Source organism: Labeo rohita, unplaced genomic scaffold (assembly GCF_022985175.1).
Source record: "Labeo rohita strain BAU-BD-2019 unplaced genomic scaffold, IGBB_LRoh.1.0 scaffold_816, whole genome shotgun sequence".
In the NCBI taxonomy this organism is placed as follows: domain Eukaryota; kingdom Metazoa; phylum Chordata; class Actinopteri; order Cypriniformes; family Cyprinidae; genus Labeo; species Labeo rohita.
In genome coordinates, this window is record NW_026129762.1 from 7,675 (window position 1) to 22,683 (window position 15,009).

General features: G+C 35.8%; 1 protein-coding gene across 1 annotated transcript; it reads right to left on the minus strand.

Moving 5' to 3' along the window:
• Positions 1-205: 205 nt before the first annotated feature.
• On the minus strand, positions 206-6,183 carry LOC127162039 (tumor necrosis factor receptor superfamily member 14). Its single transcript, XM_051104813.1, has 9 exons — positions 6,073-6,183; positions 4,165-4,622; positions 3,904-4,029; positions 3,652-3,807; positions 3,410-3,497; positions 3,142-3,329; positions 3,006-3,058; positions 2,318-2,361; positions 206-1,863 (listed from the first exon to the last, which is right to left on the minus strand). The coding sequence occupies exons 2-9, from the start codon at positions 4,280-4,282 to the stop codon at positions 1,803-1,805; spliced, it is 834 nt and encodes a 277-aa protein (XP_050960770.1). The 5' UTR covers positions 4,283-4,622; positions 6,073-6,183; the 3' UTR covers positions 206-1,802.
• Between the last annotated feature and the right edge of the window lie 8,826 nt (positions 6,184-15,009).

Below are 15,009 nucleotides of genomic sequence, written 5' to 3' on the forward strand. Positions count from 1 at the left end.
TCCACGGCCCAGGTCCTCCAGGGTTCCACTGTCAGTCACTGCTCCACAACCCAGGTCCTCCAGTACGCCACTGTCTGCCACTGTTCCAGGGTCCAGGTCCTCCAGTACTTTACTGTCTGTCTCTGCTCCATGATCCAGGCCCACCTCCTCTGCACGGACCTGGCCCTCTGTCCCACCCCCTGTTTTGCCTCTGTTCCCCCACCCTCCTGGACTGTTGTAGTTTTGAGCGCCAGGAGTCGCTCCTAGAGGGGGGGATTCTGTAGCGCCACGCCAGCAGAGGGAGCCCTCACCCATTGACTGACTGTTACCGCTCCCTCTGCTGCTTCTATGGTTACTTCCTGTTTGGCAGCCATATAAGCACGGCCATGCCAAACAGGACTCCGTGAAGTATTGTTTTTGCCTGTGTGAACTCTACCAAGCTGTTTCCCTGTTTTCATTGCCTTGTTTTTGTTATTGCCACGGTTTTGTTTCATAGTCATAGTTTTGCCTTGTTTCATTGCCTTGTTTATTTTGCTACTTTGGACTGCTCTCTGGTATTTTGATGTTCTGCCTGTTCACTGGATTATGCTTTTCTCTTGCCTACGTGTTACTGTTTGCTGGTGTTTGACCCTGCCGGTCTTGACTATGATATGTTTAATAAAGCTCACATTTGGATCTATTCACGCTTCCTCCAAGTTCTGTTACAAAAAGGTACTGTTAGCTTTCTGCCAAGACATAAGTTGTAACCTGAAAATACAATTTAATTTTATTTCAAGTAAAAAAAGAAAAAAACCAATACAGAAAATTCATTCAAATTAACAGTATATGAAGCACATTTATTTAGAGCAGGTCGTCGGCACCAATAGCCTTGTGGGCAGCGTGCCAACATACAGCATCCTTTTCGCTACGGGCGTCCAGAGTTTAAATCCCAACTCGAGGACAAGGGCGTAAATTTCATCTAACAGTATGGGGGGCCAATAAACACAAAATTTCTTAAGAGCATTAAGAAACATACAAATAATACAGCCGAAATAGTGCTTGTAAGGATAGATATGTGTACACAACATGTGTACATAGCATGCTGTTTAAATAAGTTCGGTTCATAGGTTCATCACGTGGTTTTGTGTCCTCCACATAGTATTTTAGGTTTCGTTTGGGAGTGAGGATGTTTCTTATTTAGATATTCAACCACAGCAAGCCCACTGATCTGCCACTTAACATCATATTGACCAACAACCCTACATTGGTAGGTCTACAATATTAGCTTAATATCTGTTCACATAATCGCTCATAGAAAAATACATGGGATATCGTAATTTGTTGTCATGACAATTTATTAATGATCGAGCATCATCTGTATTAACGAGAAAGAATCACTTCACCCGATGTTTAAAGTGAATAAAATTTTACTTGCACATAACTACTGAAAAACTTTGCCCTCTCCCACCGGACTCGTGTGTGTACATTTCTGAACTGCCCCCCTATCTCCCTCCCACTTCTCTTCTGGTCAGTTCTGATCTGTTCTGTCATAATAAAGGCAAAATGCCAAAAAAAAAAACAACAAAAAAAAGAGAGCAGGTCTTCTTAATTCAAACAAACCCTAACACAATGAGTAAATCTTGAGGTAATCCTAATGGCATTCCATGCTGCTTTGATAAAGCTTCAAGACATCCGGGCTTTGATCATTTCACTATAATGATGGTGCAGTGTTTTCCATTTACCATTCACCACAGAAGATTTGCTCATCAGCTGTTTACGGAGTCTTCAGGTTCTTTGGTAGAACATTTGGATTCCTTACAACCAAGATGAAATTTCTTTCAATATCAGGTCACACATTGCATGTCTCCACTTGAAACAGAACAGGCAGCTGATTGATGTACAGAGCTGAAATGACAAAATGAAAATTTTGTGTAATGTGCTGCTTTAAAGGTGCACTAAATTTGCATGTTTACATTTTGGTGGTTCTTATACCTAAACAACAGATTTGATGACTTAAGCCCAGAATGATTATTCTATAATGTTAACACCATTCACATAATGTGCAAAGTTCTTCATTCCAGTGAGAATAACAACCAGGGCAAGATCCTGCTCTAATTTGTAAGCAACTTGCATAACCAGTAAAATATATACTACTCATCTGCACCTATTATATTAGTATCAAGCATTTACTGAATTATTCCAAGCAAAGCATAGTGGTAGCACTCAAGAAGGCAAAATCAAGTTATTTTATTGACCTTACTGAATTTATTCATTTAGACACCTGCTAAGAAGTCTGTTCTGAAATTTAGAGATTGTTCTATTCTATAAAGCAAAGTTGTAGAAGTAAGAAGGCTCTTACCTACTAGTGTTGAATATAAGAAGGGTCAGTGAGTCTGGTGATGTCTGTAAAAAGTTAATTTAATTAAATACAACTCAATATCCACATCTGACACATAGGACTATACCAGAATATTATGATATCACTAATAGCTATATAGAAATTTTGCATGTTTTTTCAAAATTTCTCTACTTTGCTTTGTGCACTGTTATAAAGGGGTGATTTGCCAGCTGTGATGGTATCTGTGGGTTTACAGTCTGTTACTAATGGATAGCCTTACTATCTTTAACTAGGAAGGTCGAGATTCAGAACACCAAATAAGTGCAAAAATCAAGACACACTGAACTCTTTTATCCCATAATAACATGTACATTTTGTTTTCTTTGTAATATGACCCATTTAATGCACTAAACTGTAATTTGTTTTCTTAAATGTTTAAAAATAATAATAATTTAAAAATCAGGGGTGCTCAATCCTGCTCCTGGAGATCTACCTTCCTGCAGAGTTCAGCTCCAACCCTGATCGAACACACCTGAACCAACTAATTAGGATCTGAAGGAGCACTTGATAATTACAGACAGGTGTGTTTGGTCAGGGTTGGAACTAAACTCTGCAGGAAGGTACATCTCCAGGAGCAGGATTGAGCACCCCTGATTTAAATAATACAAATAAATATATTATCATACACACAGTTTAATTTTTCACTTACCGGTTCACATTGACCATCACTCTCTGAAATTGGTACTGAGTAATAATTTGTACCTAAAACATAAAAACGTATATTATCACTTGCACAACACCTTAATATTTTTATACATATATTTTTGTAATAATTACAGTCTTACTTCTGTCAGAAGCCTGTCTCTTCTGTTTTAATTTGCAATATATTTTTCTCCCAACGGCAGTCACCAAAACACCAACAATGACTGCACCAATGACTCCAACAATGATAGTAACTGGAACTGACTTCCCACATTCCACATTGGATGAGATTGTTCCTGGTTTTATTTCTTTAAGGCCTTCAATCTCACAACTATAATTGTGAATAATGTTAGAATATCTGGCCATTTTAGAATATATTTTAGCACTTATGAATCTATGTTAATCACTCACTTTGAATGTGGTCGACAGACAGTGAAAGAGCCATTAGAGTAAGTGCCCACCGTGCAGTTATCACATACAGTATTAGTAAATGCTGTTCCTGTAAGGATATTAAGACAATTATTGTATTAATGAGAGTTATAATCCTTACAAATAATACTGGTATTGTTCTTGATTCTGAGTCAACATTTTTAGTAAAGCTAGTTGTCCTTCCACTCTATGGCCATTGTTCCTCTCTGTTCTAAAACATTCACCTGTTTGTTTGACATATTGCCCAGGCTGACATTCAGAGTGCTTTACAGCAAATCTACAGCTGTCTTTCTTTCGCTCAGTGCAGTAGGATCCCTCCAGTGGCTCACAAACAGTATCTGCAGAGCGTGTGCAAGTTTTCTTTATTCTTAGACCTAGTTCTGTGAAAAACATCAAACATTTTCTTATATAAATAAATGTAATATACTAGAAATTATTTCTGTATTTCAAGTCTTCATTTTGGAGTACATACTCACCTGGGTCACACAAAGAGCAAGGCAAGCATTTATCCAACCCGTTTGGTTCATCAGTGTAAGTTGATCCAGGACATGGAACACAAGTTGTGCTTGTATCTATAGTACAATGCCAATAAACATGATTTCCTAAAAATGTGGGGAAAAAAAAATCTCTTTGAAGGGACACTTAATGGGATAATTAAACATTAAAAAAAAAAAAAAAAAAAAAAAATTTGTGTCTTTGGGTCACACTACACTGCTGCTAAACAATGTATACAGTACCTGGTGCACACATGGGGCAGCATTCTCCATTTACCTCATATTCAGCACGAGCACACGCACTGAAGCACAATTTGAAGTTTAAAGTAGCAGCAATGAACACGATACCTAAATTGATCATGTTGTGCAAAAGAGTGCAAGAGAGGTTTATTTGAAAGCAGAGGCAAACGTGTCATCTCCAGATTTCATAAGCTCTGTTATGGTTTCAACAACACATTAGATTTAATAGAAGTAGTGGATTGTTGGTCATAGATGCATTGGTTTTCTCTCCAGCTTGTGATGCTGCCAAGCTCTGTAGGTTCAAACTTGAGAGCAGGGAGTGCAGAAAGGAGAAAAGCAATCCATAGTGAAATCTGTGTATGCTGAGGTTCAGGTCATCAACATATGACGGAATGTTGAGGCCCTTTGATTTCCTCATCAGCTGTGCAGTCTTTGGGTTCTTTGGTAAATCATTCAGACTCCTAGAAGCCAAGAATAAATTTATTTCATTATCAGTTTACACATTGCATGTCTCCACTTGAAACAGCTGAAAAGGCAGTTGATTTATGTCAGGAGCTGAAATGATGGGTGCGTCTCAATGAGCAACACTGGGAAACTGAGTAATTATTGTTCCAATGTGTAGTGAGTCAGGTACATGATATACTGACTCACAGGGTTGGGAGTTAATTGTCATTTTAACCTGTTAAAATGACATTGTTGTGTAAAGCGTTGCTTTAATGGTGCAGTTTACATTTTTATGTTGTACAGCTCTTATTATTTTTCCTAAACAACTGATATGATGATCTAAGCCCAGGATGATTGCTATACATTAATGCCTTTGGCAGACACTTTTATTCAAAGCAACTTACACTGCATTCAGGTAGGCCTGTCGCAATAATCAATATATTGACTTATTGCACAATATATGTACATGACCTCAATAATTTTTGGTGATGCAATATACTGCCCGTTATTTTTACATAAAAATTACCGTGACCATGTTTTTTGCATTCCACTTGCTCCTGTGTCTTTTGCAGATATGGCCTTTATATATCTGTGCCTTTGTGCATACATCTAATTTTCAAGATCTAAATATTCTTAAGAATTACAAGTTTGTTGTCATTTGAAAGTGTGTAGGCCTTCTTCCATTATTATGCTGTTATATTAAGATTACATATTCAGTGACAAAATGGTCTTAATATGACAATAACATCACTTATTGCAATTATTTGTGGGGCAATATATCGTACAACAAAAAGATTTGTTATTGTGACAGGTCTACATTCAAGTATACATTTTATCAGTACTGGGAATTGAACACATGACACTGTTTAGAGGCTCAAATAAAGGAGGCAACTACCACTATGAAATGTCTAATATCACAATTAAAATTAATTTTTGAAAAAGGGCAGGGCTCAAGTCTAACAAAAAAATGAATCAAAGCAAACATAAGATTCACATAAAATGGTTTCATTTTTACCTATGAACTGTGGGAAGCACCGAACTCTCAGGTGTGTTATCCTAAATAAATCATTTTGTTTCATATTCTGAGCAATCACAAGACCTTTGTTCTCCATTAACTTTCTGTTTCATTTCAGTAGAAAACAGGATGAACTCTGAGAAATAAAGGAGTAAATAAAGGAGTAAATGTATATTGCTTGATACAATATACATTTAAATCACTTGATGCAATAAGGACAACTTAATAAGACAAGCCAGATAAGCAGTCTAAGTTACTTTTAAAGTTGTATTAAAATGCATCATTTTTTAATTTATTTACTTATATAAGGCAGTGTGATAGCCTACGTTAAGAGACAAAGGTTTTTTGCTCTGCCGAGCCTTTGTCACGGTATTTATACAGAATATTTACCGTATGGACTATAGTCATGTACAGTCACGACAAGTACTTAAAAACAAAACACAAGATCTTACCGCGTAAGTTAAATTGGAGAGGAATTCTTTTGAAAAGAATGCATAATCCTGCTTTCTGATTTCCGCGTTCGTCGAATGAAGGCGGCGTATGGTGTTATGGATCAACCCAAGTCACCAATAGTATGTTCCTGCACAGCCGGAGGCTGCACTTTTAGGACCGCAGTTCCATTTCTAGGACCCTATTTTTTTTGTGATAGCGCCATCTAGAGGAGATCTGATTTAAGCATAAAACAAAAACTATTCATTTTTAATCTTTCCATCTTTTTTTAATGTTCGAGGCGTGTCAGCAATCTCCATTTAGCTCCAAAACTCTACCCAACAAACACAGAACGTTGCTATAACGTAGCCAACCTTTTAGCAACGTTGTAACAACATGGCTAAATGGTTGTTGGTTCTACGTTGCGTTGTTAAGGTTGTTACTGCGTTGTCACAATGTTGTCATTCAACCATGGATCGCTGAAGGTTGTGCTTAGGCTGTCTGGACAACCAATGTACGACGTGTACTCGTCACTGTTCCGAAGCGCATTTTACAACTGAACAGACCGTTGGGCCGTTATTCTTCTTCAAGCCAGGATACGTGAGTATTGCTTTTGGTTTTTCTCAGATAAATATGTAAATATCCAAACGAAACCTACAATGTTCGTGTCCAATGTGAGATTTATTTGTTCTGTTAATAAACTTAACGGACAGAATAGCTGACAATTCACATACTAAGTGTTAGTTTGCGATCGGGTTTGGTGTAATGCTAACTATATTTCTTTCAGTATTCAGATAACGTTACTGATATTTAGGAAAAAGAGTTAAACATATTCTGGTCATGTAAATGATAAAGTGTCTTAACATTACGCCAAAAGTTATAAGCCACAATGAAGCTATAAAAAGTGATTGACATTTCAGCACAACAGACAGCAATAGTCAACAAATAATATCTGTTACCTATTGACCAATAAATTGTTAGATTTAACTCGCCAGTGTTTTTGTTAAACGTGTAAAAGAAATTTCAGCACGGATACATTTTCACTTGCTTACATTTGAGCACTCGGACTGAACGATTACGTTTCACTATATATAACGTTAGTCTATATAGAGCAGTGAGCGCATTATTGGCTGAGGAAAGCGCTCTGTTTTCATTGACTAAGGATCACTGATTGCGTTCACGTTCTGATTTCAGCAAATCAGTTTGAGCCAAGGCAGACAACGTGATTAAAATTCATTAACCAATCATCAGATCTTATCGCGTTTCATACTGATATTAGGCGTCAATTTAGCAGATAGATAGACAGATAGATAGTATATATAGTATATCTACATATGTATGTATTAGAACACTAAACAATTTATTGTCAGTATGCAGTTCTATTGCCTAGGTGTGCATAGGGTGTTGGTTAAGTTTATTTTATTTTTTTTATTTTTTTGGGAAATGCATGTGAAGGAAACAAATATTTGTAACCTTGCACATAAAAAACATTCATTATTACAAAAACTTATTAAACACTGTTTTAGGTTTGTAGGTGATCAGGTACATTTTTGATCAGGTGCATTTTCTTCACTGTATAAATTAAATATAGATTAATCGTTGTTAAAGTAAATCAGTCAAGAGCAATGAGGGTTTATTTTATTTATTTATTTATTTATTTATTTATTTTTTGTATTAACATTAAGTCTCAAGGTCTTTTTAATATACACTAGATTAATTCAACCAAGTGTGAGATTTTTAATATTGCTTTAATGTTCTGTACAGCTGGTATTGGCATGACACTAAGTTTGACATTTAATTTTACAGCGATCAGTTACCCCACATTAACAAGATGGTTCATTGGACCTCTTCTCCCAGTTTTAAGTAAGTATTCAGAGACTTAGCCTTATGGGTATAACAAGTAGCCTATAGCATTTCTCTACGTATACTGGAGCTCAAACCTGGCTTATGTCACCCTACACATTTCATTTACATCTTTTTCTTTCATATCTGTACTATCTTAGTATAATTAGGACCTAAAAATAAAAATAAAAAAAATAACTGATACAAAATTTACTTATGATTTGATAGATGTTTAAAATAACTTTAAAAGGTCTCAGTGCCAAAGCAGTGGTGTAGTGGTGCCTGAAGAAGTGGGTATATGCTTAATTTATAATATGTGTGTGTGTGTGTGTGTGTGTGTGTGTAATTAACACACTCAACGTCCAGAAACGTGGCAAGAAGATCGGTAATGTGACATCCATGTGACATCAGGGGTTCAACAGTATACAACACATTGATTAATAGCGATATTTATGTGTTGTGCACGCCTAAACTTTTTCTCAGAGCGATATTTTCTTTCACTCGCGATGCGCAGCAGCCAGGGAAGTTGGTTTTATCAAGGAAAACTCAGAAAGTAAGTGTTTTATCTCATTTACATTATGTACTATATAAGATAATATTACTTTATGAAGATATTTGTAAGCTGTATGCCCTAAACAAGCCTAAACCTTTCTCACAGATTTGAATTGCTACGCGGTGCTGACGCGGAGGTCGCTTTTAACAGGGAAACATAAGTAGTAAGTGTTTTACCTCATTAATAGCGATATTTAAGGATTGTGCACTCCTAAACTTTTTCTCAGAGTGATATTTTCTTTAACTTGTGATGTTGAGCACCTAGGAAAGTTGGTTTTATCAAGAAAAACACAGAAAGTAAAGGTTTTATTTCATTTACATTACGTATTATATAAAGATATCTTTATTAAGATATTAATATATGCTGTGCATCTAAACAAGCCTAAATGTTTCTCACAGATTTGCTATGTAATGCTGACGGAGGTTGCTTTTAACAGGGAAACACTACAAGTAAGTGTTTTATCTCATTTAAAATATGTATTTCATAACATCATATTGATTTATAGCAATATTTATGTGTTGTGCACTCCTAAACTTTTTTCTCAGATAGATTATTAATCTTTCACTCAGGAGATGATGTGCTTGAAGAGTATGAAACCACCAATACATTAAGTGGGATGAGAAGAGCTATGTTAGGACACATACCAGAGACATGGGTAAGCCATAATTGCATATTTTAAGATGCTTTTTTTGATTATTAAACAATAATAATAAAGAGTCTGATCTCCTTTGGGTTTTTGGTATGTTTGCACTGTCATTTATTTATGTGCTGTCCCGTTTATGCGCATTCATTTTGGTAGGAGGAGTCCAACTTCAATGTAGAGAGAGATCAGTACACACTTGGAATTATGACACTGTTTCTGACGTTAAAAGACCAATTTTCCAGTAAGACTGACTTTCTTTTTTTTACAATATATATGTACATACATTTACAGTGAATTAAATGATTTTCCTCAAATTTTTGTTCACCCAAAAATGAATATATATGTATAGAGAGAGAGAGAGAGACAAAATGATGACAGAATTTTCAGTTTTGGGTGAACCATTTTGAATTGTATTCTATTGTATTGTCTAGATTTAAACTGTCAGATTGTGTTTGCCTCCCGAAAAGTGTTAGGTACATTATTACCATTTGATACCTTGAATCTTGTCAGTTTAAATCTAGATTAAAAACCCATCTCTTTAACCTGGCTTACACACACTTACACATTTCTATAATTCAAATTCGTTAAAAGGTTTGTTAGGCTACATTAGTTAGGTCAGGTGGAACCGGGAACACTTCCTATAACACACAATGTACTTGTTACATAATAAGAAAGAAGGGCATCTACATTAATGTTAGTCTTTTTGGTTCTTATTCCGAGGTCACTATAGCCACCCAGATCCAGACTGTATCCAGATCAAATGGTCACTGCAGGTACCCGGATCTCGTCCGTACCCAGCTCAGATGGTGGATCAGAACCTAGAGATGATCTCTACATCCCTAAATGTCAGCGGAGACCAGGACAAATAGATGAGCCCCAGAGACTGATCCCATCTGAAGACCTCGTCACCTAGACGGTGATCCGGACAAGACCACGGGAACCAGATGAGTTCTCTGCACAATCTAACTTTGTTGCAGTGTAGATTTAAACTGTTGGTTTCGTCTGGCCAGAGGAAAACAGAACTATTTCAACACACTATTTCCCTGTTTAAAGAGTTACTCCACCCCAAAATGAAAATTTTGTCATTAATCGCTTACCCCCATGTCATTCCAAACCTGTAAAAGCTTCGTTCGTCTTCAGAACACAAATTAAGATATTTTTGATGCATTCTGACAGCTTTCTGACCCTCCCATATACAGCAATGTATATGGGAGATCCGTAAAATAATCCATGTGTCATAAGAGGTTCAACCTTAATCTTACAAAGCTACAAGAATACTTTTTGTATTCTTTTGAGACTAATTGTCGAATAAAGTCGTTATTTTTGATTTCTTTGCGTGAATTATGACAAAATTTTCATTTTGGAGTGGAGTAACCATTTAATACTGTAAAGCTGCTTTGAGACACTCTACATTGTAAAAAGCATTATATATAATGGTGACTTGACTGTTTGACACTTGTCTCTGACATTTCACCTGATAAATGGATGTGAACTTATCCTGTTTTTTATGTTTTTGTTGTTTTATTTTTCAATTTTACAGGAGCACTTTTGTGATGCTGCAAGTGAGAATGTATATCTTACTTGGCTGAAAACTGCAGAGAAACACATCTTGTCATGCTGAAAACAAAGAATGAGACTATACTCTCTTCAAGGAGGTCCGAACAAAGACTGTTGTTTAGGCTGATAAATGCAAGCATTATAAACGAGTAAAAGAGTACATAATATGCACCACATTAGAATGTGTATTTTGTGCCTTTGCATTGATTTGCCTTGACATTATGATGTTTTAATTGTTGTAAGAACATGTTTTTTTACATGTATTGAAAACACTGAATGTGTGAAGAAATTTTGTTGCAGGGAAAATTATTTACAATGTTTCATTTTAAAAATAAATTGTAAATAAATGTAAACGTGTATTGTTTTGTGTGTGTGTTTTTTTGTTTGTTTGTTTGTTTTTCACCTGAACATTGTTGCTGTGTTGACCAGTTAATCCATGAGTGTTAACTTAAACACCAACTTCGGTATTTTCATCATCCATTCTGGTGTTAATATTTTACATGTTAAGAGTTTGTTAGTAACACTGTAAGGGTGTTAATAATGTTAACTCTTTCAAAAGTGTTAGTTTAACACTCTAGTGGTATTCATATATACACTGGATAAGTGTTAATTTTAACTTTGAGGGAGTTAAATTCACTCTTTAAAGATAATAATAATAATAATAATAATAATAAATATATATAAATATATAGTCGTTTTGAGCTTATTGTTTGAACGCATTCGTTTACTGGGTCCTTGGACTGAAAAGTTGACAGGGGTTCACCGGTTTAAGAAATTTCTGATCGTAAAAACCTGCTTCTTTTCATTTTCAAGATATTGTTTTAGTTATAAATGTACTGATTCAAATTAGTAATCAATAAAAAATATTATTTTACACTCTGCGCGCCTCCCCTAACATGCTCTCGTGTATTAACAGGCAGAATGGGGTAGGGGGGGCGAAGCGGGCGCGGGCGCATCAGGCGCAATCATTAAACGTTTCAAAGGAAGCCGGCGCCACGGTCCTGACCGCATCATCACTGTCTTTACTGTGTGATTTTAGGGAATATTTGCATTTATTCACATGCGACTAATGTGGTGGACTGTTAGGACACTACTGAATGATGCGCATTTAGAAGTAGGTATAGGCAAAGCCGACTGATAAAGTCTGTCGTATTAAGCTCCTATTTGAGTCCTCCTACATATAGTGGCTTGCTATTTGACCTGTGCCTGCCGCGCATCATTCTCTGGCCTCGGACTGTCTGGTTTTGACTTGTGTCTACCGACGTTCTCGTCTGCGCTCCCCTGTCCGCTGTATTCTCCAGCCCGGAGTCCGCCTCATCGGCCGGTGACCTGCTGACTATCTCAGCTGCTTTTCTTTTGTTTGGCAAACGTTCTCAAATTTTTCATGTATGCAATGTTTTAATAAAGTTGGATTATATGAACCTGTATACCATTTTTCCACTTTAACGTTTAATAGCAGGTTTTATGTTAAAAAGAACAACTAATGATTAACAGTATTTAAAAAACTAAACAAATGCAAATAAAATAAATAAAAACATAAGACGCTGAAACGGTAATATTTATAATCTGGCATAAAAATAAATGTTGTCGGAACGTCGCCTCGCAGTTGCTGAATGTCGCGCAACAACGTTGCTACAGCCTTTTCACGTCTTACATTTCAACGTTGCTGCAATGTCGCAAGGACGTAGACTGCAACGTTGCCAAAGTAAAAATAGAACGTGGCAGCGACGTTGCCACAACGTAACTGTGTTTGTTGGGAGGTGCCATCGCACCTTCGGTGCTTGGCCCCTAATAAAGAAAGGTTTGCAATCTTAACATTAGAAAATATGACACAGCAGGACATGCATACAAAATACTAAAGTGCTAAAGTTTGGTTAAATTATTTGACATATCTTTCATGACAGCAATACAAAAACACAACAAAGGGAAATACTGTTGTCTTATATAGTGGTTGTCTTATTGTTTGTGGGCTTTGTTTTTTTTTTTTCATTTTGTATGCATGTCCTGCTGTGTCATGTTTTGTAATGTTAAGATTGCAAACCTTCCTTTATAAGTGTTTCCATTTTCTTGTTGCAGTACTATTTTAGAGACAGTGAGCCTGCTGGGGAAAGACTTAAAAAAAAACAACAACAAAGCAAGCAAGTTAATAGAGTATTTTACCCCCCGCTGAAATTCATTGTGCTGTTGTTGTTAACAGGCATGGTTTATTTGCTCTGATTTAGGATTGCAAGTGTCACAAATTTTTAATATCTTTTTTTGTCACTTTGTCAATGAAACAACCTAATTTCTGTAGTTTATTTTTGTGATGTGGGTTAAGAATGAAATGAATAATTTGTGTACATTTTGTACTTTTGTATTGTATATTCACGTGTTAATAAAAGATAACTAATTCTGTACAATTTGTAAAATTACAATGTGTAAATTTCTGTAATGCAGCTTATAATTTTTTCACAACACTCTTCTATACGTTTATTTTATTTTTTGTTCTGTAAATATTTTTTTCACATTAAAACAAAATTGTTCTGTACGTTACTGAAAATACTTTTTACAACTATTTACAACATATCTTAGGTTTAACATTAGAAAAACAACATCAATTTTAAGTCCAGCCCTGCCTCCATGTGTTCTGGGGTCTTCATGGAGGTGAATCTCTTGGTGGCGAATGACCAACTCCTCAGCAACTCGGTGGAGAATGCGGTGGACAGTGGAAGGAGGCATGTCAAACACTCTGCTGCCGCTGAACATTGAGATGAACAATGCATAATTTGTTTTTATTTATTCACAGTTTTATTTTTATGGTTACTTAACTGCCTAAAATCAGGGTTTGTAAATATGTTCACCATCAAGACAAACTATTATGAATCATGAATTATGATCAGTCAGTATTTGAACTGCTATATATTTCTGTGTGCATGGTTTTGTATTTTTTTTTCATATGTATCTTTACTTTATTCAAGTCGGTTCAAACGCAATGAATGCATTTAAAATTGTAATCCGGCAAGGATGCAGCAAAACAATATAATTTACCCGGCCATGCTCTTGGCCAAGCCTGGGGTACATTCCCACCATCTCCTCCAGTAAAACATAAAATATAAAAACAAATATGACCAATGCTGGCTCCATAACTTAAACGTCTAAACCTGTCAGGATGACAGCGCCCCTCTCGCACCGTTGTTATGCGACAGGAGCGGTAATCGGGAACACCTGGGGCCTGTTTCAGTAAGGAGGTTCAACCAACTCGGAGTTTAAACTTGAACTCTGAGTTGACTTACCCAGAGATTAAAAACTCAGAGTTTTCGGTTTCAGAACAGCTGATCTGAGTTAGGTCAATCAACTCCGAGTAGACTAATTCAGAGTTAAGCGCGCAAACCGCGACTATAAAAAGGCATTATCAATGGAGCGCAGATATTACGAGTCACCATGGCAACATCTGAAAAAAAGAGATCAGCATTTTTTTCTCCAGCTGAACTTGATGTGCTCATGCAAAGTTATAGCAAATATGAGCATATATTTAAAAAAAAAAAAGCAACACCACTGCATCGGCGAAACAGAGACAGTTAGCGTGGGAAAACATAGCTGCTCAAGTTAATGCATAAGTTTACATTTAAAATATTTAAAGTATTTAAATATTTAAGTATAATAAAAAAAATAAGTAATGTAATGTGTGACGTTTATTGACTTTTCACTTGAAAAAGTGGGGAATTGGCCGTAATTTTGAAGTTATTTCAGATGTAATTGCATTAAATTACATAAAATAGGCTACTGCATAGTTTCTACAACAAATTTGACAAAACAAGAATGCATATAACCTTAACTTAATGTTCAGTGGAAACGTTTAATTTAAGGTTCCCACTTTTACACACGTTGATCAGTTTAAGATAAAACTTCTAAAATTGAGTTTTTAAAAGATTTAAAAGTGCACTTTTGTGTCTGCCTTTTTTATTGATCAAGTGGTAGAGGTTGATATTACATTTAGAATGTAAGCAGTACTAAAAAATAGTTTTTAGAACGAGTAATAATCCCATTAATCTAGTTACAGTACATGTCCCTGTTGAAGGTCAGTGAATTTAAGCTAATTATTTATTTTTTGCAGTAATATCAAAGGTAAAACTTAAAACTACGGTATTGAATTTAATTGTAATTTTCATGTAGGTGCAATCCTGCAGGTATTAAAAGAACATGGCAGCAGCTGAAAATGAAATATAAAAACATAATTCAATCAGGTAAGGTTTGAGCATGTCATGGATGTAGTTTTTTTTTTTTTTTTTTTTTTACAAATGACATTTATTATGTAAATGGCAATACATGTCTAATGCTGTTTTCATACAGTGCTCTTTTTCATTTGACGTCTCTTCAGCCAACAGA